Source organism: Falco biarmicus, chromosome 1 (assembly GCF_023638135.1).
Source record: "Falco biarmicus isolate bFalBia1 chromosome 1, bFalBia1.pri, whole genome shotgun sequence".
Lineage (NCBI taxonomy): Eukaryota > Metazoa > Chordata > Aves > Falconiformes > Falconidae > Falco > Falco biarmicus.
This window is the reverse complement of record NC_079288.1, coordinates 13,522,157-13,550,104: the sequence shown is the minus strand read 5'-3', so window position 1 is coordinate 13,550,104 and position 27,948 is coordinate 13,522,157. Positions and strand designations below refer to the sequence as shown.

The following is a 27,948-nucleotide window of genomic DNA, read 5'->3' as shown; positions in this document are numbered from 1 at the left end:
TGAGATGAAAATATCATCATTATTCAAGGAAATACAATAAAAAGGGTGAGAAATTACAGGTCTTTTGAAATACATATCACAGGCCTATATGCATTTGCAAAACAAACTGGAACAGCAAAATATCTACTGGAATACATTTATAGCGCTACAGCCTCCAGTGTCCTGCATAGTAAGGGCCAAGATCAGGTTTGGGCATAGTCTCCACTGGCTGCAAGGTTATATATCATACAGTCTAAGCTGCTCCTTCATGTCTCCTTCAGACATCTCTCCAAATGTGTCACTTTTTTCCTTCATGAGCCTGAAGATGGCAGCCAGCTGCTCTCTCTGAACCCTGTCAAGAAGAAAAGGAGAAGTAGGAATAGCCAGTCCCCGAAGGCACTTTGAGCAAAAAAACTATGGTCAAGTCAAACACAAAGCCAAACGCAGGTCATTTTATAAGCCTTACTGGCTACAGGAAATCTGCCCATGTGAGATAAGAAAGAGGTAGCCTCTGGTTCTCCTTCCTCCACCTTCCCATCTATCCAATCATCCTGCACATCTCTCTGTAGTTCTTTAAATATGGACATAAAACAGGCTGCTTTAACTCTAGCTTCGGAGATCCTTAGGGCTTAACTATGCTCAGAGTTTCAAGATGACATGTAGAATTTCATAAGACCAACATGTCCCAGTTTAGCAGACTCCATAATGAAACTGGATTAAGCTTCATCAACACAGTGTCCTTTCATTCTGTAATGACAGCACGTAGATACAGAGTAATTCGGAAAGAGCTGTTAAATTTTAAATGCATACCCTATCTTAAAACTAGAGACCAAACTGCGTTCTAGTGGGGACATGACTTTAATCAGCCACTGGAAGATAAGATCACAGAGAGAATTTTGCTTTGATTTGAGAATTTGCCTGCCAGTGTCAAATAGAGAGATGGACTCATGTAGCCAGTCCAGCAGTGAAGTGATCCCCGTGCGGGCAGAGGCTGACCAGCAGACCACCTAGCTCAGCTTTCCTTCCCTGGAAAGTCCCATAGTAGATGATTAACACCCTTCTCCCCATAACAGATGATATCCTGATTTTTCCCTAAGCTGAAGCAGTTAACCATTGTTGTATGTCCTGCAGCATGAAGATTGGTATCTGTCACAGGGCTTTATTTGAGGAAGGTTTGTAGGAGGGCTTATATTGGTCATACATCTACTGATCATCATTCAGAGATACAGAAGGGTGGGCAACACAGGGGTGTCATTTGTGCACAACTAGCTCATGAACTGATGCAAGCATCTACAGAATCCTCTTTTAGGGCAAAACCAACGTGCACCTTGGCTCCAGTCAGGGTTGGCTGCGGGCTGGTACGTTCTCATCGCCAGACTCCTGCCTGATTGGGATCAGACTGCAGTATTGCCTAGCACATCTCATACCTGACTCTCCTGTGTGAGATTAAAAGAACTAATGAGGTTGTGGTGCTTTATGGCTTTAACAAGGGAGAAGGAGTTTCTATTACTTCAAGGCTTATTTGCCCCCTACGTGACTGCGGGGCCAGAATTCAGCGACAGCTCAGCAGCTCAGAGCACAGACCTGCTGCAATCCCAGCTCTCCTGCTTGCTTAGCATCTTTAGACCTCCCATGGGCTAGAAAGACAGACTCTGGCTTTTACTTCCATATGGTCACCCTGTCAGGAGTCCTCTTCTCTGTCACAGCCAGCTTTCCACATAGGACTTTAATACACTGTCATTAATCCATTTAAACGCGTGCCACTAGTTAACATGGGGTAGTCTTCCTGCAAGTCCTGTGTGGACAAGGTGTTAGCTGTTCCAGTAACAGGAGGGGCAGAAATACCTATTGACAGACAAAACCGGGACACAATCTTGTCTTGAAAGAAGAAGACAGCATCAACACATCAGAAGCAACACCACCACGAATAAGATCAATGGAACGAGACAGCCAGGAACAAGCAGAGGGGCCCTTGCGTGCTGAGCTCCTGCTGAGTGGAGCTCTGCATTTTTTCCTTTCCTGGGCTAAGCCCCAGCAGAAGCAGGACCAGCAGGCTGTCCTTCTAGCACCATTGGAGCAGGCAGGGCAGGAAAAAAGCAGGTGCTGGCAAAAGAAAGCTTATTTGTCTGTTCTTTTCTATTGCAATTAAAATGTAATTGTCCTAAGGCCAAACATATCCTGGTAACGATGTGGGATCTTTTGGTTATGAAAGCTCTGCCCATAGGCTGTCAAGCGCCTGGATTTGTCTGTCTCTTCTGTAATTTTTTGTGCCCTCATGAATAACATCCATCTGCCCTTTCCAGACAAGAGGAAGGGAAGCACAGTCGTTAATGATCAATATTTTATTTTAGATCACTGCTGGGCACCAGAGGGCACATTTCCAGTCTGGTGTGGAGAAATTCAATACACAGCTTTGCCTCATGTGTCTGAAATGCATGCCAGCTGGGAGTGCTCCACACAGGTCTTGCATCCCTCACTCATCATTTCACAGACATTAACACCCGTGAAACCTCCCCAAAGGTCTGTTTCCTTGTCTCCAAATCTCCAAAATCAAGATCACAGACAATATTCACTCTATTTTTTTAAGCACAACATCAATGCACTTTGGCTCTTCCCTCACGTTTAAATATCATGACTGCGTATTTGAAAAACAGAAATTAAAAAAAGCTATTACTGCTGTTACTTCTCTGTACTACATAATTACAACAGGAAAGCAAAACAAAGATAAAGAGAGAAAAGAGCCTGGGAAGGAAGAGTAAGGCATCAAAAACATGAAACTGATTTTAAAAAGGAGTTTCTATCAAAGGCGGCCTTGCAAGACAACTTTGTACTGCTCCACATTGCTTTTTTATTATTATTTCAGATCAAGCCTATCCCATTCTCAATAAAATCATTCTTTCTTCCCATAAGTGGCATCCTCAGAACTACTTGGATTCAGGAGGTCAAACAGGATTTTACTTACTGCTGACAAAATAGGTTAATTAAGGATTTTCAAATTGCCTTGATAGGCAATTGAATTTGCATACTTAACTCCCTTAGGCTTTTTTTAGGCATTTCACTCCAAGACGTTTACAATTAGCTGGAGGTTTGGGCAGTGAGCTGTAGGTATTTTAAAGGAGATCTCAGTTTCAGGAACTGCTAGGCACCCGTGTTCACAGCAGCTAAAATCCTGGGCAGAGCTCTGCATTAGGAACATTGGTAATTACTCTGCAGCCAAACAAGACCAGGATCCTGCTGTGACACCCTGTTGCTCCAGCAGAACTAAGGGAAAATCCCTGACTTTCACCATGGGTCTGACACTATTGTTAAGGAAGCCACTGGAATCTTTTATGGGGTAAAAGGCGTAGGAGGACAGAATGTACCTCTAACCTAAAATCCAAATTTTTCAACACAAATCTCTTGAGAAAGAAGTTACAAGCTGCTGGAGGCAGGGAGAACAAGCACAAACCAAATAAACTATTCAAAGGTTTATTGGACCAAACAAAGGCAATTTTTACAGATTCAAGCCACTAGAATTACAGTCCTTTGTGTAAGAGCCACCATCAGATACAAAACAAACAAACAAAACAAACAAAAGTAAAAAATACCCAGACAGCCATTTGAGTTGAAGAAATAGTTTGACTTGCTGCCACTAGCAAAAATCTGGACTCGGCTCTAGACTTTGCTCAATGTACATATTGCCATGTAACTTCAACACAATGTATATAAGGCATTCTTTGCATAGTTGGGTGCTTGGGACACAGAGTCAGCCAGCCAGCACCAAGGGGAGACAGCGGCTGTACCAGCGGGATGTTGAAGCAGAGGGTCCAGATGTGCCTAAATTCATATGCAAACCAGTGAACACGCTTGCAGTTGTCGGCTGTGAAGGGGCAGCCCAGCCTCTTCTAAAGCTGAAGCCTCCTGCTGTTCTTTAAATGAGCCCTTTTATTAAGAGTTTGCCAACCCCAGGTGCTGGAAATGACAACTGTGTACAACGTTTCAAGTATTGTCTGCATAGGAATTCAAAAGAAAGAAAAAAAAAAAAAAAAAAAAAAAGCAGCCTGTTGGGTTTCCGATATGTTTGCAGCGTTAGCCAAGAGGCCGTTGTCCGGCAATGAAACGGGAACTTAAGGACCCATCCCCACCCAGCCTGGTACTCATACAACACTGCTAGAAGACTCAGATCCTCTTGTCACGCTTGCAAACCAGCTGGGTTTGATTTGAAACCTGCTATGTCTGAAGCAGGTATACACACCCAGCCGAATTCATCTATACGTGACAAAGCTGAGGAGCAATGCTGAGCTCTGGCTCCAGTGGACAAGCCATGGGGCTAGCAAGAGAAGAGGGCACTGGAACAGCAAGCAGTCAGAGGGTGAGGAGGAGGATGTCTCTTCTAGGACCCCCACTAAATCATCCTGAGCCAGAGGGAACCCCTGATGCTATAGCTACCTCCTTGGGTGTCACCTCTTGGGAACCAGCGTAGGGAAAAGCGAGAATCCAGATATTAACAGCAGCCAAAGTGTGGCCTCCTAAACCTCCACCACAAACAGAACAGCTAAACTATCAATCCTTGTCACTTCTCGAGTCTTCTGTCTACCTACAGAATCAGCTTTCTGCTAAAATAACTACAGAAGCAAGATTTGAGTCAGTCCAGCTACCATCTGCCATCCCTCACTTGGACCCCACTTTGTCCCTCCACCCCTCAGAATAAAGCAGCATCATACAACATTTTAAATCATAGACAGTTTCCACCCCCCAGCAATAAAGAGGGAGTTTGGCCCTAGGAAGAAACAACTTAGTCTAGTATAAGGTCCAGGCTGGTCTGGAGAAGAGCTATGGTTCACCCACCCCAATAAAGGAACAACAGAATTCATGACAAGTAATACATGGTAATGAACACAACTAACAGACTCACTGCATATTTAGTGTCAAATGCGGGTTCTGTTTAGGGGAGGGGGAGAAAGGTTCATCCCAGCCCCTCCAAACACAACTCAAGTCACTGCTTGGGCCCAGCCCCGGTCCCCCGGAGCCACACAACAGGATCTCCTTAAACCAACAGGATCTCCTTAAACTTGACACCACAGGAGTTTTTGAAGAGCTCAACTTCAGACCAAGAGGGGATCCCAAATTTTGAGGGTTTATGGATTTCTCTTATGGGTGTGTTTGGTTGGTTTTGGTATTTCTCTCAAGCCTTTAAAAGATGCCAAGGGATGCCTTTAGGAGGAGGCTAGGGACAACTTCATATAGTCTTCAGTTCTGCAAAGAGAAACAGGGAGAGAAGAGAAATTTCAGTCATTTTCACCCCTCAGGCTGGTTCATTATTATTCACATAAATGAGCAGGGGGAAAACTCGGTGTGTACGTGGGAGAAGGCAAGGCAACTTCCCACCTCAGGGCAGAACAAGCTGCTGTTTGCAAACCTCATGCCTCTAAGAAGGAGACACTTTGCTTCATCAACTGCAGCAGGATAGTCAAAACCCAATCAGAAATGTAAATTCTCTCATCTGGCACCAATCTAAGTTACAGCCCTTTTGACCTACTGATGAGAGCTGGAGAAGCCCAGCTAATTGGAAGCCTTCATTAGCTCTAGGGGTTATTGCCTCACTGTCCTGTGCAGAGCCTCCCTGAGCTGCTGGCACCCTCGTCCAGCCCAGATTCCTCTTCCCTGCAGCCAGATGAGCTGGGAACTAGCACTGGTTTCACAGGGCAGTGTGCCTGAACAGGTTGACCTTTCTCAATTTTCCTACAGATGTGTCTGTTCAAGGGAAGGAGGCAAAAAGCCCCAGACTCTGCAGGTCACAAGGCTTCCTCTTCATGGGAAGCTCTCCTAATGTCCCAGGGAAGGAGGGTGAGATAATTAGAGATGTTTTATGTGTGGGGACATCCAGGCACTCCCTGAGGTCTTGCAGCACGTTGTTAGCAGAGCCAGGGCTAAAAAACGTGATCCCTCATTCTCAGCTTGAGCCTTTCAGACACTCTGCCCTTACTGCCCCAGCATCTCCCATGGCCCAACCATCCACAACGGGAAACACCTTACAGTAGGCTGGGCAGCTGCCCACAGAGAGAGACCTGCACTGAGGGAGAAGGAAGCCTCAATACACGTTACCTGGGTAGTTGCAAACACACGCAGACACACCACAGCCTAATTCCTCCTGAATTCAATAGGATTCACTGTCTGTAATGCCTGAACCCCATTTGAAAGGTCCTTACTCCTGCCAGCCGCAGCATGAAGGCAAGTTACAGCCTCAATTCTTCCTCACTCTTCTGCAAAAACTTGCCTCCTCCAGCAGCCTTGCAAGTGCTGCTGGCAGCTTGGATCCCCCATGGGAGATGCAGAGTGAAGCATCACGTGGGACCAGGGTTATTTGAGCAATGCTGCAGAGGCTCAGTGGCCAGCCCATTAGGACAAAGAAAGGAAGTTCTCCGGAGTAGATAATCGCTCTGTGGGATTCACAGTGCTGAGGATCAGATCATCCCGCTCAAGTCACGCAAGCATAATCAGATTTCACGTGTGAGGGCATAAGGTTGTTGCCACAGGGGCCCAGAAGGAGAGGTCCCCTGCAGCATGCCACAGTTGGAGCGGGGAGGGATGGAGGACGTCGGGGAGGGGGGCTGAGGCTCAGTGGCAGCCTACAGCCCCTCACAGGGATACTCACCTCCAGGACATGGCCAGGCCAACAGCTGGGGTAAGATGATTTTAAACCAAGTATGAACTTAATGGAGGAAGTCCATCAGAGCCATAAATTCCCCATCTGCAAGACAGGGTTCCCCCTTTCTGCTGCTGGAGCAAGCTGTGAGGGGAATTAGACTAAAGAACATGAGGCAGTCCCTCACTGGGGACATCAGGGCCATATAACTGCCTAGGCTGAGAAGCTCTGGCATTGCTGCCATGGAGCCTGAAAAACTTAATTAGCTTGGGATGGAGGCTGAGAGCTTTGAGCCACTGCTTATCCTTGATTCTTCCCTCCTTTCCGTTCACCTTGAACAATGAAATCCACCTGATCAGCATGCTTTTCCCCAGCAGCACAGCAATCAAGCCAGGTTAGGGTCTTCTTTTGCTGGAAGCCCATATCCTTTCTTCAGATATAGATTACCCAAATATCTCTGCTCTGGCCCAAGCTGAGGGCCAAGTCCACAAATCATACGATTTTTCAGCTGGACATGGTTCTGTGCAAGGAACAGCTGGAGAATAAGGAGCTTAGACAAGAGCAGGTCCTGGATTATGAGAGACGCTCAGGTGCTGAAGGTCTCAAAAGACCATGCTTCTCCTGAAGCATGGAAACTGAGTGTCCTTCTGGTGGCTTCAGAAGCATTCCCCTTGCTCCCTCTCAGCCATGGCATTGGCACAAGGCTTCTTGCCTTTGACAGCAGACAGCGTCCCAGCACTGACAAACAGGGTGGGCTGGTGGCATTCCTGTGTGCATATATCCCTAGTGTGCAAAATCTGCAGTGGGTCAGGAAATCCTGTAGCCCATCGATAGACTGTAGCTTTCCAAAGGAGTCCTGACCTGCTCTAAGGAGATCCCAGAGCATCCTGCTGTAACCACTTCTGGTAATTGCTTGTGCCCTTTCCAGGAAGAGTGTCACTCAGGAAGCTGATTTTCAGAAGCATGGAGCATTCCAGCTCCTTCCCCTGGCAGAAGGAGAAGGTGCTCAGCTTGTCGGGACCATCAGTCCTCTGGTCTGAAATCCTGGCAAGGAGGGCAGATGGCAAACTGTCTCCAGACTCTTCTTATTCTAGTCAGGCTAGGATTGACCCTTGAGGATCAAAAGCAGTGAAGAAAGGCCCTAGACAGACCTGGCAATGGGTGGTCAAGCCCTCCCCAAGCAGATCCCTCCCATCTCACTGCTGGGGATGGTCCCATCACTACTGCTTCCCATTTCTTTACCACAAGGACAGCTACCATCTCATTTCTGGTAGCAACTGTAGCCTGGTCTTGTCCAGGACTGGGGTATTGCAAGAAGAATATGAGGAATGACACACTAAATCTAAGCTTTCCCAGTGGTCCCAAAAGTGTGGGCCAGTTGCTTCAGCCAACAGGTAAAACACAGAGAGAGGAGACATAAATGCAGAACAGGGAGAGACAGTCAGTGCTTAGGAAAGACAAGAGCAGGAGAGTGAGAGGTACCAAAGGGAGCTTCTATCAACATAAAGCCAAAATTCCTCCAATGGGACAGAAAAGTTGAAAGGGGCACTCGACCTTGGGAATCACCCCTGCTCCTCAGGAACACCAGGAAAGAAGTTGAGGTTACCAGTGCCTGCATAACTGGGGAACGCAAGTCCCATTGTCTTTAGGACAGGGGCCAGCAAGAAGTCAGTGGGGTTGGGGACTGCATCACCCCCCTGAGCAGACCTTGCCTACCGCTGTTTCAAGGCAGAAGCCTCCCATGTCTCCCAGCCACAGCAGCAACAGCTGAAAAGGCCAGAGCACAGCCAGGAAAGTGGCGCAAGCTCCTGGCCAGCTCAGCCAAAAGGCCACAATTGCCTCCTTCAGTTGTGTGCCCATCTCATTGCAACACCCCTGACCCCCCCAGCCAACATCACAGCAGCGGGGAAAGCCGTGGACAGGCCAGCCGGTGCTTTCCTCCATCACTCGGTGTTTGTGCCCCAGTGAACTGTCTACCACTTGCACCCAGCCTGGTGTAATGCCCCCATTCCCTGCAGCCCTTGGGGAATGAAATTAAACTCCCTGGCCGCAGGGGAGCCTCAGGAGAGGCAGGGCCAGGCTCCCAGAGAATTAGCAGATAAAGAACAGCAAGCTGCCCATGCTGCACAGGATTAAGCAGAAGCAGATGAAGACAAGTTGTGAGCATTGGGTGAGGGAAACACGGAGAAGCAGCCACAAACTAGGACAATTCAGGACCTGAGCCGAAAGAAAAAACCCAGAAGCTCAAGCAGAATTGCTGTTTGGTCTGAAATCTCATGCCAAGGCAGGGTCAGAGACTCATACCCTGCAAAGACTATGCAGGAACTTGCAAAACTTTCCTCTCTGGAACAGGAGAGGAGGAGATGGGGAAGGGGCCTCCTGGCCTCCCCTTCCCTCGGTTTCTGAGGGAGGTATCCAGAGTTGCTCAATTGTTAAAGCTGCTGGCGACTCATGACTCAATCGGATGCTCTATAAATAGGGACAGAGCTCAAGCCTACTGTCATCTCATAGATCAGAGGAGATTTTCCTTGGGGACATGGTGGAGGCAGGGAACAGCACTGGGCCACCAGGAGACTCCCTCCTCATACAAGCAGAGCCTGGCATCTAGGGAGGGAGCATCAGAGCAGGGGAAGCTCAGCAGGGACCTCCCAAACACACAGTGCCCCTTTCCTACAAGAGGAAGGTGGGAAGGAAACGTGCCTCATGCACTGGGTGTTTTGCAGCTGAAAGCAGCCTTGCCCATGTTGGGTGTCATCCCCATGGCTGGTGGCCACAGTGAAGCAGTGGCCAGCCTGACCTGAAGAGTCCCATGGCTTTGCAATCCTTTGCTGCCACTCCTCCTCCCTCTGCCCAGGATGACTATCGTGCTGCAGAAGATGAAAAGCAAACAAATAATAAAACCTCAAAGAAAACCCAAACTTACCAGCTTCCCTCATCCAAAAGAAGCACCATGCTGGACAGGACAGCAAAGCTGCTGGCTTGGGGGTGAAGGTTAGCAAAAGAGAAGGGAGGAGAAAGAAGGCCAGATCCCATGCTATACAGAGCGGGGAGCAAGCAAGCAAGCCAGGGCTATGTGATGGCAATGCAGGGGGTGGACAGGGACACATGCCAATGGAGAGCTCTCCTGAAACGCAACCTCCCCCAGCCCAGTCCACCCACTTATTTTTGGAGGGCCAGTAGTGGAGATGTTTGGAATAGGTCAGGGTCTGTCAACACGGTCATTAAACCCCTGCAGCTGCTTCCTGCCCTTGTGTGCTCCAGAGTTGTCATCACAAGCATTGTTTCATTCAAAACCAATCTTCGGCACGGCTGTCCCTCAAAAGCCACAGCTGCATCCCCACTTTGATCCAAGATGTCTGGCAGAGCAGGGAAAGGTCTCTCCTCTCTGCCATTCCCTGGAGCCAGGGTCCATCCAGGGCACCCTGCCTTGCTGAAACTCCAGGGCTCAAGCCCAGTTTTTATTCAGTGCCTCATAACCAAGAGGTACTCTGAACCCAGCTGGGGAGGAGACAGGTTTCCATTGCTAAATTCCCACCAAGAAAAGGACTGAGCATGAGATTTACAGCCACTCAATTCCCCTTGCATTAATTCCAACTTGCAGTGTCCCCTCAACCCATCCCTGGCCAGCCATGAGAGGAGAGGAGAGGACTGAGAGGCAGGAGGACAGTTTGCTCCTAGAATGGGTCACCTGGCTGCAGGAACTGAGCCCATTAGCCAGGGAGACCAGGAAGCCATCTCCACCTTCTCCTCAGTTTTACAGAGACTGAGTCCATGTAAGTGCATCTGCAAACAGTGGAGCGTGTCCGAGCAGGTTGGTGCCATTCACTCGGACCTTGCTCAAGGGGTGCCCTAGCTGAGGCTCATGGGGCAGATTCTGGCTCTCCAGCCCAACCTAAATCCCAGAAAGAAGAGAGAGGACAAAGAGGAGAGACCTTTGCACAGACTGTCAGATGGGTTCTGCTTTCCTTTCTCCAGCCAAAACACCTAGCAAAGAGTGGCAAGAACAGAGCACAAACAGCTCAACCCCTTGGCATCACTGATGCCAACCAAGACTGCCCTGCCTCAAGGAAAAGAGAGAACTGAAAGCAGAGACCCAGGGGAGTAATTTCTCCTGACTGTTTTCTCTTTTACTATGAGTGGAGCCTTCTCGCAGCTGTCGATGCTTAAGAGAGTCCTGATCATTCTCCTTTCTAACTGCAAAAAACCCCTCACTTAACCTCTTTCAACTTCAAGGGAGGTTTGACAAGCAGCTGATAGAGACCACTTCAATCCATCCATGTGAGCCAGGCTCCGGAGGCACACTGGGGAGCCCTTCCTCTTCCTCCCTCATCTGCACGACGTGCCCAGCCATGACAGCAACACCTAACAGTCAGCCTTTGTCAGCTGCATCTCATTCCTACACAACTCAGCCCTGTCTGAACAGGGGTGAGCTGCACTGCTACCAGTCACATATCTCAGCCTGAGCTACTGCTTTGCACCATGGCAGCTGCAGTTGGCAATAGATGGTCAAAAGCCTCTGGTGCAGAATAGAAGGGTTTGGGAAATAAGCTGTGCTGGCTTGACTAAGAGCTGCATCCTTCCCCTGCACTCTTCCCCTTCCTGCCCAGACTGTTTTTCTCCCCCAGGGAAGCAAATGCTACGTGCTTCTGTACTAGAAGTACTGGTGACTCCCAAGCATGATCGAGCACAGCCACCACCTGTGCAGACATATTTGCCAACTAGATTTACTGTCCTCCTCCCTCATTGAGCAGTCCCTCTATTTTTTAAGGCTGAAGTAACCAGAAGGAGGAAGTTGCATCGCTCAGTAAAGGTCACATTCCTTCTCCTTTTAGTTCTGATTTAGCACCAGTTCGAAGCCACAAGACTCAAGTGAATACTAGGCAAGAACCACAACTTCTGGAGTGATGCAGCTTAGAGCAGAAGTGGGTTTTTGGCTAAATATCCCAGTCTACCGCATGCCTGTCCTCACCTGTCTGAAGTCCTGCAGCTCTGCCTGGAAAAGGCAAGTAATTCTTTCAATGGCACCTCCAAAATTAGGGGTCCCTAAATTAAGACTTGTGGACACCGATCAACACAACAAGTAGCCTCAAGGGGGTCTGGGGGACCCACTTGCATTTTTGGGATGTTGCTTACAAGCTCCTTCACGTGGGAACCTGTTGGTCCATGGGAAAGCTGGAGGAGTGACAAGTCTAAAAGCAAAGACTAAGCCTGTCTCAGCTTTGGCAACACACCTTACGACTAACTACCCACTCACTCAGCAGCCCTAATTATTCCAAATCAGCAAACAGAAGTGGTTGTGGGACATCCAGTTTCAGACATCTAAGACAGAAGAGATAAGCATCTGAATATGAAAGGCCCCATTCCCGCCCCCCTCCCTTCCCCTAGTGCTCATGGAAAACAAGATGCAGGCAGAGGGGAGAGGACTCATTAACCTGTTATGAGGAGGGAAGGGGGAGGGAGGTGAGACAGGTGGTCAACTGCAGCTCAGAAACAAACCCTCCCCCAGAAAATGAGACACAAAAGCAAAAATAAACAAAAAACACATTAGCAGATGTTATCAGTGGTACCACTACTTCTAAGAAGCAGCGTCCTTACCAAATAGATTTGCAAGAATGTTTGTGGTCGAGGACCTAATGTACTGGCTACAGAGATGTGAGATCAGAGGTCAGCTCAATCCTGCAACATAAAGGTGGCAAACCTGGGTCACAGCAGATCAGCAGCATGGTCGGGGTGCACAGAGTTAGGGAAAGGGACGGGACTGCCGAGGGAGAAGGATGAAGGACTGGGCTGAGCCACTGCGCTCAGCTCACCTGGGAGCTTACCTGGCAGCAGCCCTGCCCCCTTACACCATCTGCGAGGCCTGAAATGAAAAGCTGCTGATGCCGCAGTGAAGATTTGGGGGGAGGGAGAAAGTAAGCCAGCAACAAAGCAAGAGAAAAAAAAATTCACAAAGCTGCCTTAAAGAAATGAACAACACAAATATGGAAGAGAAGAAAATAAAGGAGCAGTAGAAAAAACACATCTGCCAATGGTCCTCAGTGTGGAAGGCTGCTTGGTCCCTTGGAGGGACCCAATGCCTGGGCACTATCCATCAGTTCTAGGTGCACTGTCCTGCCCTGGGATTGCTCCAGACAGACGTGAGAAGTGATGTCTGGGAGGTCCTTCATGCCTGGGAAAGGTCCATCATCCCCTGGAGCCTGTTCTACAGTCCTGAGTACAAAACCCCCATCCCACTGCTGTCCATAGCCAATGCCCCCTCAGTGTCCCCAGGGTGACAGCAGGAGCATTTGTTGCCACAGAGGAACCAGCCCAAGGCCCTACAGGACTCCTGGCCTTGAAAACCTGAGCAACGATTGCTCAGCTGGTTTGGATGGAGCTGCTGGTCTTGCTGCAGGTAGACTTCTTGCATTGGAACTTAGCAGGGTCCTGAAAAGCAAATCCCATTGAGCCCCATGGCCTCCTCCCACATCCACTCGGTTCAATCCACCACCACCCACCCCAGGTGAAAAATACAGTGACACTAACAGACCTGCTTAGCACTTTACAGGCTGGGGGCTTCAGGCACAATAAAGATATAACAAAAGGAAGCAAGCAAGCAATGTTTTTCCTGATGCCACCAATGCAGATTCAACCGTGTACCAGAAGAAACTGGAGTTCATTTCTGTTCCTGACCCCAGAACACACAGCCCTTGCAGGTATTTGCTCCTGGCAGTGCTAGAAGGTAGGTAAAGCCCAAGATTTGAGGACAACTGGGAGCCCAGAAACTAGGGGAGAAAGGAAAGACATCTCTTGTTGCTGACATGGAAAGGATAGCTGCAGGCTCAGCTAGTGAAGGCAGCCTGCACAAAGCCCCGTGCACCACCTGAGTCTTTCCCAGGACCAGAGTGAGCGTGTGTCAGTGCCTTGGGCAGGTCTCTGGATTTACGCTGCCTACCGCAATGCCCTGCTCATGCCACAGAGACAAACCCTGGCCAGCCCAGCAACTGGCAATGCAGAGATGTTGCCCAAGGGCCTTGAGGCAGGAGCACGCCTCGCCCAGGGGTGAGGTGTGATCCCTCCTCCATCCTTGCATTCCTTGCTGCACTCAAGTTTCCATTTGGTCTGTATCAGGCCCTTACACCATATCAGTTGTGGTGGTACTTAGACCACGACGCCACAGGCGAATGGTGACAAATTCCCACAAATCATTCTAGGAGGTGCACACCACTGGGTGCAGAATTGGGTCCTGCAGCTCCTGGGACAGCAATGGAGAGAACAACATCTCCCAGGCTTGTTGAGCCACCACTGGGAAATGAGTTCCCTGCAGCCTGACCAAGAGGGAAGGGGTACGAGCTGCACACATCTGCTAGGGAGCAGCCTGCCACAGAGCCTGCCTGCAGGGCAAAGCCCTTGGCTGTGGGGTTTGACATCTCTGGTTCAGCATGCTGGTGAGCTAAGGGCTCCCTCTGCACGTGGGCAGAGGCTTCATGCTGACAGCACAGACTGGCTTTGGACAGGGCTTTGCAGCTCGAGGTGCAAGGCTGGCATTGATTTCCGTTGCATAGGCTGTGAAATCCTCAGCTAGAAAGCTTGGTTTCAGCAACAGGACAGGCTCTTCCTTTCTTCATGCAGGGCTCAGGAGGACACTAGCAAAAAGCGCGAGATGAACAATTCTCCAGCTCTCCCAGGCCCAATACGTGGCAAATCCCCACTACTTACAGCTGAGGAGCCAGCCCTGGGTACAGACATTTCCAGTCTCAGCCCTATCACAGTGAACTCTAAAGCTCCACACTCACTCACTTTGCTCCAGCATTTCTCAGCTATGCCTGTGTCCTCAGTTTGGAGGCCATCCACAGGGTAAAGGGAGGGGAAGTAGCTAGAGATCAGCTCCTCAACAGATGTAAATCAACATGGTACTAATAGGATCAGGGGAACTACACCAACTTGCATCAGCTGGAAGATTTGGTCTAAGCATCCAGAGAAGGAGCCACACACAGTGTTTCCATCTCCTAAATCAGTGTGACTTTATTTGTTCTCGTACCTTCCTTGGTGGGAGAGGTCTGGACCACTGTGCAATGAGACGTTGAGCCTGAGGCTACCAAGGCAGTATGGGGAGAGAGAGGTCTGAACACACCAGGCTTGCTTCAAGAGGATGATAACCAGATGGCCTTGGGCAAGAAGAAAAAGGAAACTCACCTTTGTTCTTCCTCAAGTTCTTCTTTGGTCATCATTGACTTGTACTGGTTTCCCCTCAGCTTTCCAGGACTGTATTTAAAAGAGAATGTCTCATCTGCAGCTGGAAAGGGGGAGAGAAAAAGAAAATCAAGAGATCATGTGAGCCAGAGACCTCCCGCGAGCAACAACCAACAGCAGTGGGCTTGTTCCCTTGAGATGCTTGCTGACCCCTGCTCCTGCACACATACCCCAAACACTACAGCCACCCCAAAACCACTCTTCCTCAGACAGCTCCAGTCTCCAGAAAGCCTGGGCAGCGCTGGGGAAACTGTGTGGATTGCAGTGGAGAGCCGAGGTGTTGCTGGCCAGAGGATGGCAGGAGTCCTGGCTGCAGCTAGCACTGGCAACAGCACGGACTGTTGTGAGCAAGCAGCCCTGCCTGGAAGCAGATACAAGTAAATCCTACAGCACGGGAACCATATGCTATTGCTCTCCCTGGATTCAAAGCCTTGCAGGCCCATCTTGGCTTATCAAGACATGGTAATCCTTCCCCGATTAGCTTACAGCATTTCCCACTTCTCTCCAGACTTGCATTCCTCCTTCCTCCCTCTCCTCATCCAGGGGCCCTTTCCCAAGCTTGGGGCTCCCAGACAGTGCCACAGGCACAGCCGTCCCAGGCCACGCAGCCCAGCAGCTCTCCTTCAGCCCTTGGCAAAGCCTGTGAAAAAAGGAGGTGCCACACTGCAAATCCCAGGGCAGCCCCAGGAGCACCAGCATAGCTGGGTCCAAGTCCCTCTGTCACCAGCTGACAAACCTGAAGAGGAAACCAAGGTCTCCTTCTCCAAGCCTGGATGGTCTCCTACCCACATTGCCAGCCTCAGTCCTGTGCTAATTACAGCACCGAAGCTCACAGACTCTGAGCCAAAGCCAATCCTTCTCCAATCGGATTTTGTTCAAGCACTATTTGCTTTTAAAAACCTCTCCTCTGCTTTATCTTACTACAGAGGGGAGAAAACAACAGAGTGGAGGTCAATCCAAAGGGCAGGCCAGGAAGAGCAGCTGCTTCGGCTAGTTGCCTTTATTGGTTATCTGTGGGCTGTTTATCTGCAAGCTGTTATCTCCCAAGGACTGCAGGACTCAGCGGCTGGTTCACATCAAGCCATCTAGCATTGCTGTTTCCACATCCACCCAGAAACATCTGCAGATACTTCCAAAGAGTCCGCAAAAGGAAGATGTTATGGTATTATCTGCATGGCCCTGAAAAATCGCACATCATCCACAAACCAAATATCCAGGGTGATACTTCCCAGAACCAGCAAGACCCCAAAAGTGGTGAAACTCTCCCGATTTTCTCACCTGATGTGGCAGGTGAGCAAGCCCCAACTTGCGCATCACCCATGGACCCATCCCCTGTCCTCAGCCACCTAAGAAGACCCTTCCAATCCTTGCCACTGCTGCTGCAGGCACCACATGCATGACAGTCTCTCCTCCACCTGCCCAAATGAAAAAAAACACCCCACAGCCCCTTTCCTCCCTTCCTCACACTGAGAAGGATTCAGCATCAAGCAGCTTCCCTGTATTTTCTGGTCAATACTGCCATTAAGGATTTTCTGCCCACATCCAAGGTCAGCTGCTTCATTTAGTGATTTCTCCCAACCCCAAGCTCACACGTGCATTCAGCTGCTGCCAGAGCTCTCGCAGACCTTGGGGACCCCCACGCAAAAGGCAAGGCAGAGCCACATTTTGTAGATGGGGATGCCTGAGATCTCAAAAAACAAGGCTATGTGGGCAGGTACAGGACCGAGCATGCCGGCAACAGCAAGGTCACTGCCACTAGCATAGAGTCTGCCTGGAGCAACAGCAGCGGGCTGGGAATTTCACAGAAACCTCCTCCCTGCAGATACCCACATTTCCTCCCTTCTCTATATCTCTGTCCCTCATCTTGGGGAGCTTCCCTGGGAAGTGCTGGTGGATTACTGTGCAGTTACTGATCAAGAGTGTTCCTCTAATCCCCAAACGCCATCAGAGCTCCCGGGGGAACTACAAGGCAAACCCTTTCCCTAGCATCTTCATAAGTGTCTGAACACAAGCGCCCCGATGCTCCGGTCCTGCAGCCCCAAACATTCAGCTTGGCCACATCCCACTTCCCTCGGTGGGAAAACCCTCCAAACAGGCAGACAAACAAGTCTGGAAGCAAGCAGTAATGCTGTGGCTTATCAGCCTTTTGGGTGGCCATTAAAGTGAACAGAAAGAAAATTCAGCTGGCTGCTGCTTTGGGAGACATTAACAGAGAAAGAAAAAAAAAAAAAAAAAAAAGCAAGGTGTAACATCCTGTTTCTTACCCTGATGCAGAGCAGGAGCCGTTTTGTTACCTTTGTATAGCTCGCCTGATTTCAATAACAGTTAAGATCATTTCCCTGATGTGACTTTCTGCCAAGTAAATTGAGATTTGGGACTTTGCCTGTCCCCAAAAGGGCAGTTGAATCGCCACCCCTCCAGGAAAGAGTAAGGGAAGGGGGAGGCAAGGAAGCTACCCATCTCCCTGCCCACATGTTGTGGTTGAAAAGGAGCCAGTCTGCAGCTTTGGAAACCACTGGCTGTTTTCTGAGCTCAGGAACTTTCTTTGCAGACCAAAAAAACACTTCAGGAAACACACAGAAAAGGGGAGGCTGGCTTTTCACAGGGACAGCAAAAACACTACAGAAATATGGTGACCTGCTTACTCAGAGCCTCCATGAGTTCATATTAAAGAAAACACTTGTCTTTCATCTCTCTGCCCTCGCGTCGCCAGTGCCGTGACCTGGAGCTGGCAGGGAGAATGCAGCCCCAAGAGCGCACCTCTCCCTGAACATGCTCACTCTGGCACATACCGCGTCTGCTCCCTGCCAGCTTTGCTGCCCAAAGCACACAGAAGGCTGTTCCGGTGGGTTTGGCCACCACAGCAGCATCCCAGGCTGGTGACAGACCACCTGCATGATGTCCAAGGGGAGCCTCTGCTCGCGGGCTTGCCAGGCAGCAGCTCAGCAGCTCGAGTTGGGCCAGGACCAAGCGACACACAGGAGACAGTGAAGGGAGGAACGAGGTTGCTTCTCAGCAAAGCCAGGGCACTGCCGTTATTCCCAGCTGCAAACTGCTTGCCTCCTCAGGCTGAGCCATTGCTTTACCCAGTCCCATTATAAAGCACTTCAGAAATGGTGCAAATATTTCAGGAGAGGGGTTGATGGCTGTCTGCAGGAGATGCTTTAGGGAGAATGCTGGGATAGCCACAACTCACGGCCAGGGACCATCATCTCCTTTTGATCCCAAGCCACAGCCGCTTTGGGGTGATGCGCAGCTGTGCTGGAGCAGCCCTGAAACAGAGATGAACTGAAGGAGGCAGACCCTGGCAGAGCTTCTATGTGGCAGGATACATCCATCATTCCTGCAGTCCCGCATGGTAACATACCTGATCACCAGTGCTGCAAGGAAGCCTAACAGGGTGGAATAAGTGTGTTTTGAGAACCCCACCTCCAAAGGCACTTCCCCCACCTTGTGGGCACAGCACCAGGATTAAAATTTGATTCTCCATGGCATTAGGCATAATCCTCCTGAGCTGGGGGATTGCCACACAGCGCCTTAAAAAGGGCAAGCAGAAAGTGGGGCAGGGAAGGGGGAACACCTCAAGCTCTCCTGCTGCCTCTGGCTACCCTGGGCAGGGGCTCCTGGGGATGTCCCAGCATCTCTGGGGCTGCTCAGGAGAGCAGAGTCCCCTTCAGACACACACTCTTGCTTGGCACCATCTTTCATTTTCTTACGAGTGCAGCAGTTGTCACACCAATTAGTCAATTAATCATTTTCCAATCAACTAATTGGTTAATCAGTTAAACACAGCTCTGACTAAAGCCCTGGAGATCGTTCTGGATGTGAGCAAGGAGCTTTTTGGGCAGCTTTATCACAAAGCTACCCCATGGCAAACAGCTCAAGGGCATGTGGGGAAGGAAACAGGGGCTGCTGTCGGGGTAGGAATTTTCTCTGCATTTCCTGGAGGAAGGAGACCGTCCCCAGGCACTTGGGGTTTCAGCCCTCAGACCCATCCATACCCTCCCCGCAGGGTACTGGCTTGCTTGGCACTCACCGTCCTCATCCTCTGGCTCTCTCACCACCAGCTTCTCGTTTTCTAAGTCCAGATCTTCCTCCTGGAGGAGTTAAAAACAGAGCAGCCGTGAGAAGAAGGTGCTGTACTAAATAACCTGTGCCCAGTCAGAGCATCAGAGCCCACAGGGCAGGGAGCAGAGCCCAGAGCCCCTGCGGTGAGGGCTGGGTACCCCCCTTCCCTGCCTCCTTCATGGAATAGGCCAAAAGGATGTGTGCTAATGAGCAGGTTCGTTAGCCTGCTTTCCTCTCAAGAGTCAGCGGGAGGGATTTGGCCTTGCTTACTGCAGTCCCACCCAAAGGCTGCGAACTACAAGTGCCTCCCCACAGTCCAGGGGATATTATGGGTTTTAAGAAGAACCTGGTGTCCCCAGGCGTAGCCTTGTGCCTGAGCACCCTCCTGGACTGGCACCCCGCTCCCCTGCACCCCCAGCTCTGTCAGGGAGCTGCAGGACTTCTGCATGCCCCCAGGTCGGGCTTGGGCAGACCATCCCAGCTCTAGGAAAAGGGGGGTCCCCAGCAAAAGCCACCTTGCAGCCATGGGCCAAGCAGCTGCTCCAAAGCACAGGAGCACTCACCATCTGGGGGGGTCGAAGCCAGCACTGGGGCATTTGTGCTGAGACCCCCCCAGCACCCCTCCCAGCCTCGCCCGGCAGTGACCCCCAGAGACACCGCTGCCTCCTGCCCATGGGCCCCCAGCCCCTCACCCCCCTAAGACGTGCCTGCCCACATGCACTGCAGCGGTACAGCTGATCTCTGGAGTACAGACAGAAACAGCAACAGCATGTTTTTAGTTTTAAATGCAAAGCAATTCTGGAAGTTTTGGGGGTTGCCTTCTACAAGTCACAACAAGCTTTATCAAGCCCAGGTTCCTTTCCCTTGCAGAAAGTCAAGCAAACTGCAAGCAGGGAGGGAGATGGGCACTCCAGCTCTGGAGATAAGACAGAGGACACACAGCAATGCCCCCATGTATGTGCTTCCTCCTGCAAAGCACAGCACTCCGGCTGCAAACCCCTACAAGCTGAGCCTGGAGGTCAACAGCACCCTGGAGCATGTGTCCTCCTGCATCCTCCCCAGCGCCGTGCATCCCATTTGAGGTAATAAGGCTGGCATGCAAAGGGCAAAGCACATGGGAGAAAGGGGAAGGAGCACGGAGGGAGCCTGGTGAGCCACCACGCTTTTGAGGGGGACACAGAAAAGGGAGGGTGAAAGAGAAGTGAAAAAAATGAAGGTGATCTGAGAAGGACCTTGCACAGAGCTGAGCGCTGGCTTTGCAGTGCAGTGCACTCCGGCTTTAGATAAACTGCTGGGGTGCGGTATGCAACCACAACCCAGAACTAGGTTAGTTTGTCATCGGTGAGGAATGCACATTATTCACAGCCGTTTGGCTTCTTCTTGCCACCCTGCTCTCCAGAAGGACATGCCCCTGCAGCCACCGCTATTTTGGACCTTGCCTCCAAACATGGGCACTTCCCGGCAGAAGCACAGGCTTCCCCAGGGGACAGCTGGGAGCAGGGAAGCACCCCAAGGAGTGGCTTTGGGGAGAGTGTGGGAAGGGGATGCTCAGCCCTGGCGACTTGGCTATGAGCCCAGGGCAGAGGTTCCCTGTCACATCCATCTCTCCCAGTGAGCCTGGATGCCCCCAGGGAGACCTGATCCTCCAGAAGCCAGCACAAGAAGGGATATTTTAGCCCAATCCCTGCCCAGCCATTAGGAACTGCACGTTTCTGAGCATTTAACAGTGCAAGCAAGTAGGAAATTCGGGTGCCAAACCTTCAAGGAAGGAAAATATCTCTGCTCCAACCCAGAGGAAGAAACATTCAATGGGAGCAGAAAGGGAGCAGCCGGGGATGCCAGGCTAGTAGGCGCCAGCAACTTGCCATGGCCGTGCGGGGAACCCCCGACTCGTGACAGCCAGTAGCTCACTGCAGCGAAACATTTTCCTGCTTGGATGGCCGAGGCGCAGATGCCAGCACCTCCCTTCCTCCCACACTGCAGCCCCAGCCACAACATCCCCGCCTGTCTGCCTCGCTGGGGCTGCTCGCACCCTCGCACCCACAGCCATGCTGCCCCACTGCCGGAGCCCCCCCAGGCTGCCCCCTCGCTGAACCCCTAGGATCCAGGCATCCCTCCCTGCACACCAGAGAAGCACATTTGCACCTGGAGCACTGCTGCTCTCTGCTTTAAATGGACCAAGCCATTAAAAGCCTGGCCAACCCCTGCCCAGGAGAGCGCAGCAGGCAAGCTTTGCCCCCCACCATGGCCCCTGCTACCCTGGGATGATGTCCCACCCGTGCAGGGACGCCAGCACACTGTTCGCTGTGCCACCGTCCCCAGGCTAGCTCTCTGTCCCACGCACCTCTGCCTTGCTGGAAAGCACTGCATGGCTGCATCCATCCTCTGCTTGTCCTGTGTGCCCGAGGTTGGACCCAGGTGAGGCACCCAAAGGTGTTATCTGGAAAGAGGCAAAAGTTTTGAGCACAAATGCCCCCAAGCCCTCCCTGTGCCCCAGCAGCATCAGTACACATGGACAAATCTCCAGATGCGGCCAGCAGCCTGCCTTGTCCCGGTGCCCAAGAGCCTCCCATCCATGTGCCAAGCCATGGCATGACTGCTGGAGTGAGGAACGCCAGAAACCTTCGATGCCCAGCCCTGGAGCCAGGGTTTGGAACTGGTGCACTGCCCGCTGTGGCAGCCCCAGCCTGCAGGATCAGCACCCTTGCAAGGAGCCGTTGGCTCGGCTGCCCTCGCGGGGCTGGAAGCAGCTGCCCAGGATGCTGATGCAGCAGATCAGGGCTAGCAGGAGGGAGGAGGAGAGCAGGCACAGTATGCTCCGTTCATTAATGCTTGCAGGGCCTGCTCTGCCAGCTGCCTTCTCCATCACAGGGTAATACTGAACACTCTCCCCGTGGTGCCGGGAGGGCAGCTGTGGAGGAGGAAACGTGGGCAGGGAGCAGGAACATCATGTCCATTGGCCTTGCAGCAGAATACCAGCGCCAGGCTGGAAGCAGCCTCTGGACTGGCTTGAAAATCTGTCAGAAGGGACAAAACCCCCACCTGAGCCTGGCTGTGCCCACAGCCCCTGCCAGCCGAGTTGGAGGGGAAAGCCCTCCCTGCCTGGAGCATCCCAGCACCTCCAGGGAGCCTGCCCCAAATTTCAGGGCTCCTCAGCCGGGGGGTGCTGCTGTGTTGGCTCCTTTGCAGCCAAGGGGCAAGAGCAGCCAAACTGGGGGCTGTGCCCCCAACCATGTGATGCTCTGCAAGAGGAGGGCAGCATCCTGCAGCCAAAAAACGGAGGAGGAAGGTGTTAGGGCAATGCTGGGAGACTCGACAACCAAAGAGGACACTACAGCACCCGCACCCCAGGCACTGCTCTTCTATAAGAAGCACAGCCCAGAGGCAATGCAGGGAGACTGTTTCAAGCTGTGGGGAGCAAGGGAAGCGTTGCCCAGGGCCAGGTGGCAGCAGGAGCTGCTGGAGAAGCAGGGACCTGACTGCTCCAGCCACCAGCCTGTGAGCCAGCATCTCTCCACAGTTGCATGCCGACAAAGAAAGCCTCCTTGCAGGAAAAAAAATAAAAAGGCAACAAGGAGCACTGCAGGGAGACCATGCACATCATTATCCAGGAGCATCTGGAGGACACTTGACAAGGGACGCCCAGGCCAGCTTCTGTAGCAAACAAAGATTGCGTTGCTGCTGACATCGGCAAGGGGACACATTCAGCAGCAGCTGCCTAGCTCTGAGGCTGTGCAAGGCCAGGAACGTGCCCTGCATTCCCTGCCTGCTCCTGCTTGCAGGCGGGATGGACCCAGCCCACTCCACAGCACATCCCATGCCTGCTTCTCTCTGAATCATACCCCTGTGCAGCTTGCCAGGGGCTCTGGAAAGCCCAGCGCCCGCCACCGCAGGTTTAAAATCCAGCAAGTCATTTACCTTAAATAACAATGCAGCAATACATCTATCTTGGCTTTTGAGCTGAAACATTTGTTGGACCATTGGAAACATGCTTTTGCCCTTTAGTTTCCATGGCCAACAAGCAAGACACCTGTGTGTGAAGGTGACTCTGGCAGCAGAGGCTTTGGACCAAAGCAGAAGCGAGGGCAAGACTTCCAGGGACATTTTGGGCACAGGCAGCACTGACCATGGACAGTCTCCCAGGGGAAAATGGCTCAGCTGCAGGAGCTTGGCATCATGACCCCAAAATACACCCTCATGGCTCTGCCACCACATGAGCCTTCTCTCAGCTCTATGGGAGAAGGAGGCCAGGCTCCCCATCACAGCATCATCTGGTTTTCAGCTCATTTCCAGCTGTTTCCTTTCCGCTTCTTCCATCCACGGCACAAACCCCTCTGAGCCATGGGTTTCCCTTCTTGGAAAGGACACGAGAAGGCCATGGGGCTGGTGTGTCCCTCCCCCTTTCCTTAGTTGAAGGGACAACCCTGGCACCTATGGGCAGGATGGGGACAAATGAGTGCTCCACTCCAGCTCTGGGAAAAGGGCAGATCCCAGGCTGCAAAGCAGGGGAGAAAATTGTCTTAAACTCCTGAGCCCTGTGTGTTGCCATTTATGGCTGCACTTTCTGCTCCAAGCCTGATGCAAGACATTGCAAGAGGGAAAGAAAGCAGACAGGAGACAGCCAGCCAGAAAGAGAAAAGCCAGGAGGAAAAGGGGAAGGAAGAAGCCTTTAAAAAAAGAATAAATAATGTTGGGCAGAATTTAGCAAAGCAGCTGCTATGTCGGCAGCTCCCTTTCACCCCACCACTGGGGCTCTCCCATCTTCCTGCCAGCCAGAGAAGCAGCTACTACAGAATAAGAGCAGTTTTCCTGGCCCAGGGGATGGTCCTGCCAGCCCTGGGGTGCCTGGTGAGGACGTGGCACTTCGCAGGTCTGGCTCCCTGCAAAGTGTGGAGAGTATCTGCTCCCACCAGTGCCCCTCACCACGGCGGGCAAAGACGAGCCTCGGAGCAGCCAGAGCCCTGCCAAAGCTCCGGGCCCACCCAGCCCTCGGCAAGGGGCCAAGCAGTGTCAGATCTGATGAGAAAAACACCGGCACATTGCATGGTAGGGTGAGGAGTCCCAGCTCAGCAGCACCCATCCCTGCAGGGACCATCACACCCCGGCACAGCATCCCTAGCGCTGCACCCAGCCAGCCCATCCATTGCTCTTCCCTTTTGTCTCCCACCTCTGGCAAGCAAACACCACAGGCGCCGACACTGGGACATCCCCTTGCTGCCACAGACAAGCCAGATGGCATCCTTGGGCAGGGAGCGAGGGCAGGCAGCACAAAGCCCCAAAACAACCGTGCCCCATGCTGCATCCCAGCATCACAAAGGGATGTGCCTGGGATACAGGGGAGGGCACGACGTGTGCACAGGCTCCTTGCGGGGGTGTGTGACACATGTCCTGCCTCACTTCCCAGTTTGCGGCCTCTGCAAGAGACAATGCATTTGTTATCGGCACAGACTGCCCTGGGCGACAGCCGGGACACATCCCAGCAGTTAGGAGTCTAGCCAGCGAGCCCTGCATCCCACCAGCACGGGCCACGCTGCTGCCAAGGCTGCAACAAGGGGTAGCACATCACCACATCCCCCCCCCAGCAACACTGTGGGATGACGGAGCTCCTGCACAGACCTGTGGCAGCGCAGAGGCAGCCTGCGCCGCTGCCAGTTAAAACCAGACTAATTAGACACCCTCTCCCCTCCAGCACTGGGTAGAGGTACTAGAGGGGGAAATGCCGACTTCTTAAATTTAAGAAGGTACCTGCTGGGAGCCGGGTGGTTTGTATTTCTGCTGCCTGGCATGTCTAGAGGCACAGGGAGCCCCCAAGAAGGCACAGATCTGGGGGGGGGGGGGGGGGGGCAGAGGGGGCATGGAGGAAAGGTGCTGGGAGCTTTGTAGAAGAGGCAGGTGACATCCCCTTCGTGCCTTTGCTATCCAAGTGACAGCACCGCACACTGCCCTGGTCAGGCAGGGTTTGCCTGACTCCCTGGCCAGGACGAGCTGGGCACCTCCAAGTGCAAGGCTCCCCCTTGCTGGATCACCTCCAGAGCTGTCCCCTCTGTCACCCACTTGCCCCTGCTCTGTTTGAAGCCACCGGGGCTGCAGTTAACCCTTGGCAAACCAGCCAGGCTGCCATGCCCGGCAGAGAGCCTGGCACTGCCCGCTCTGCACATCCAGAGCATTGTGGCCAGGATGGCACCCCGGCAGAGGGACTGACCACCACTGAAAACCCTGCCCTGTCCTTGCCACCTGCCACTTCCAGAACAGAAATACTCATTACAGAATTGAAGCTTTCTGACTGTTTTCGCAAGAGCGAGACTCATCAGCTCCAGCGATGCCGAGTTTCCACCCAACAGGTTTTCATTAGGGAACGGCTTTGACAGCACTGCCTCATCTGTTAACAAGCTGGGGATGGGGATGAGAACAGACAGCGACACACTAATTAACTTTTTTCAGTGATGAGAGCCAGCAAAGACAAGGGGAACCACTACCAGCAGTTAATGGGAACAAGGACTTCTGGGCTTCTTTCCCTACTCTGCCACGGCTTCATTTTATAGCCATGGGGACAATGCCGTAACAGTCCGTTCCTCCCAGAGAGGGGCAGGGAAGCCTCGACCCACACTGATTTTACCAGCCAGTTTCACATCACAGGCTGCCCTTGTGGGAGGTGGGAGCAGGAGGGAGGCTGAGTCACGCAGCTGCCCCAGCAGATACTGGGTTGCACAGGCCGGGAAGAAGGGAAAGAAGGAGGCAGCGAGGTGCATGGCTCCAGCCAGCCATTAAACACGCCAAGACTGCTCTCCCCGAGCGGGTTCATCTATCAGCATTTTGGTCGAGTGGTTAATGGCTGCAGTGATTCCGAACCAGCCTGGCACGGTATGTGCTGAGCAAACAGGAGGGGGAACAAAAAAAGGATAGCAAGCTCTCCAACTCCCGAGCATAGCCCTCTGCTTGCTGATGCGCTGAGAAGCCCTGAGCCTGCAGCAGCCCGGACACCCCGCAGCTGAGCGGAGGGCGGCCTCTGGGAGCCTCGTCTGCTGAGTCACATCAGGGGACCGCAGGCTGCAGCCGAGCCAAGGCGGGTTTGATAGGGCACATATCCACCAGCAGCCAGCCGCCTGCAACGCACTCGCTGCTCTGCCCACGGGCAGTCCCGTCCCTGCCTGTAACATCTGCTGGGGTTTGGCCTAAGCTATGCTGGAGGAGAAAAATGAAGCAACTCTGAGGATGTTTGCAGACAGCAAAACCAGGGAACCTAGGGGAGACTCTGCGGAGCTGCGGATGGTCTCCCCAACTCTGCCTGCAGGATCAACCCCTGGATCAGCAGCCCGGGCACTGCTCCCAGCTCACATGTGTGCGGTGCCTGCTGGAAACGCACGTACATGCTCCGCCGTGCCACCCAGCACCATGGGACTGCCAGCCTGTGCTGAGCAGTCCTGGCAGCTGTGGGATCACGCGCAGGCCAGCACTCCCAAACACTTACTCAGCAGTGAGGAGCACCCTTCCCCCTTCCCACTGCTCTCCACCACCATCCAGATTGCAGCCACTGCCCGGTCCCTGTCCTTCCCAAAGAGATGCTGCCCAGGTCCAGGGTGACTTGTCCTGCCTTGCTCCTACAGTGAGGTAACCATTTCCCAGGGAGAAAAACTGGCCAGGACCCTACTCAGTTCCAGTCCTGCCTTTGCTCTGCTGTAAGAGGGGCTGAGGGCAGTGCAGCAGAGACCCCAGCCCCACAGAGCCCAGCCAGGCTTCTGGAGGACACAAGACCCCCTGTGTCTTGAGTAAGGGCTCACCTCCAGGCATGCAAAACCCTGTTACTGCACCTGTGCCAGAGCAGGGATAAAGAAGTGGGGCCCCTCTCCAAAGGCAACAAGCATTGCAGCAGCGTTCGTTCAAAGAAATCGGGACTGAAGAGCAGCCAGAGGGGAGGAAAAGCATTCCTGAGACTCAAGCTAGAAAGACAGCAAAGAAACCTGTGAGCTGTGGCACCACTGGATACGGCCACCTGTCCCAACAGGGTGCTGCACCTCATCAGAGAATGCTGGGTGCACCCCAGCCCCTACAGCAGCTCGGGCTGGGTGGCCAGCCTCAGCGCCGAGCTAGCCCAGCCGAGACCCAGCCAGCTAATGGCAGCCCAGGGGCTCTCCAGCTTGACAGCGATCCTGGTACTCAAAGGCACCAACAGATCATGCAGCAGAGGGACAGATGTGGCTTCCAGGAAACTGGGAGGAGGCTGCTCAAGAGCCAGAGAGTGCTGGGAAGGGGAGAGGGAGAGCTCTGAGGCTCAGAAACAACAAGGAGAGGCAAGGAGGAGCACAGGGAGGCAGACTCAAGCCCCAGCCCAGAGAGAGGGTCGGGGCTCAGCCCTGGGCATTGCAGAGCATCACGGTACAGAGGGGGCGTGAAACGCCCTAGGACTTGTCCAAGGCCATCCAGTGAGTCAGTGGTGATGCTTCCCAAGACAAGGGCTGTCTGCGCACTGCCCAGCAGCCTGGATACAGTTGCTGAGGATTACAAATGCTGCTAATAATAGCCAGCAGGCACCTGGGCCCCAGGCCTTGAGCTCCCCAACCGAAACACGAAACACGCTGCCTGCACACACACAGACGACACATCGCTCCCCGATTCCTGAGCCACCCCATTACTCACTTCTCCCCACTGGGACAGGGGGCCGCCCCAGGAGAAAGCCACCGCTGCAGGGAGTTCAGACACTTTGGGTTGTCACCGAGTCCCATCTGAGCTGGACAAGAGCTGAGCAAGCTCTTTCCACGGATGCTGGGTCACCTTTTTATTTTTAAGCAAGATCCGGTGCCGAAGGAGGATTTACCCGGGTGTTTATAGGCATCACTGCCCCCCCAGTTCAGCCAGGGGTCAGACCTCGGGGCCAGCACCCTGCTGGCTGGGGAGGGAGGGGGCAGGCTGCCCCTTCCCCCGGGCAGGCCAGGACAGCTGGCGGGGGACAGGGTAAGGGCCCCGCGATGGCGAGGGGACCGCTTGGCGCAAGGGGATGTGGATGGGAAACAAACACACGCGCACCCCCAGTGCCCGGCTTCGCTCTC

At 52.6% G+C, this 27,948-nt stretch overlaps 1 protein-coding gene across 4 annotated transcripts in view; it reads right to left on the bottom strand.

Annotated features, from left to right (window-relative positions):
• Positions 1–27,948, bottom strand: part of MXRA7 (matrix remodeling associated 7) — a 28,922-nt gene continuing 974 nt past the window's right edge. The window contains exons 2-6 of one of the 4 annotated variants that reach the window (XM_056350689.1): positions 21,249–21,344; positions 18,873–18,933; positions 14,780–14,879; positions 12,200–12,280; positions 3,432–5,214 (exon numbers count right to left, since the gene is read on the bottom strand). In XM_056350689.1, coding sequence (XP_056206664.1) covers positions 12,247–12,280; positions 14,780–14,879; positions 18,873–18,933; positions 21,249–21,344 — 291 coding nt within the window. In that variant the 3' untranslated portion in view covers positions 3,432–5,214; positions 12,200–12,246. Of the gene's footprint in view, positions 332–3,431; positions 5,215–12,199; positions 12,281–14,779; positions 14,880–18,872; positions 18,934–21,248; positions 21,345–27,948 lie in introns of those variants that run through there. The other 3 variants (XM_056350673.1, XM_056350679.1, XM_056350700.1) reach the window with 3 other exon arrangements.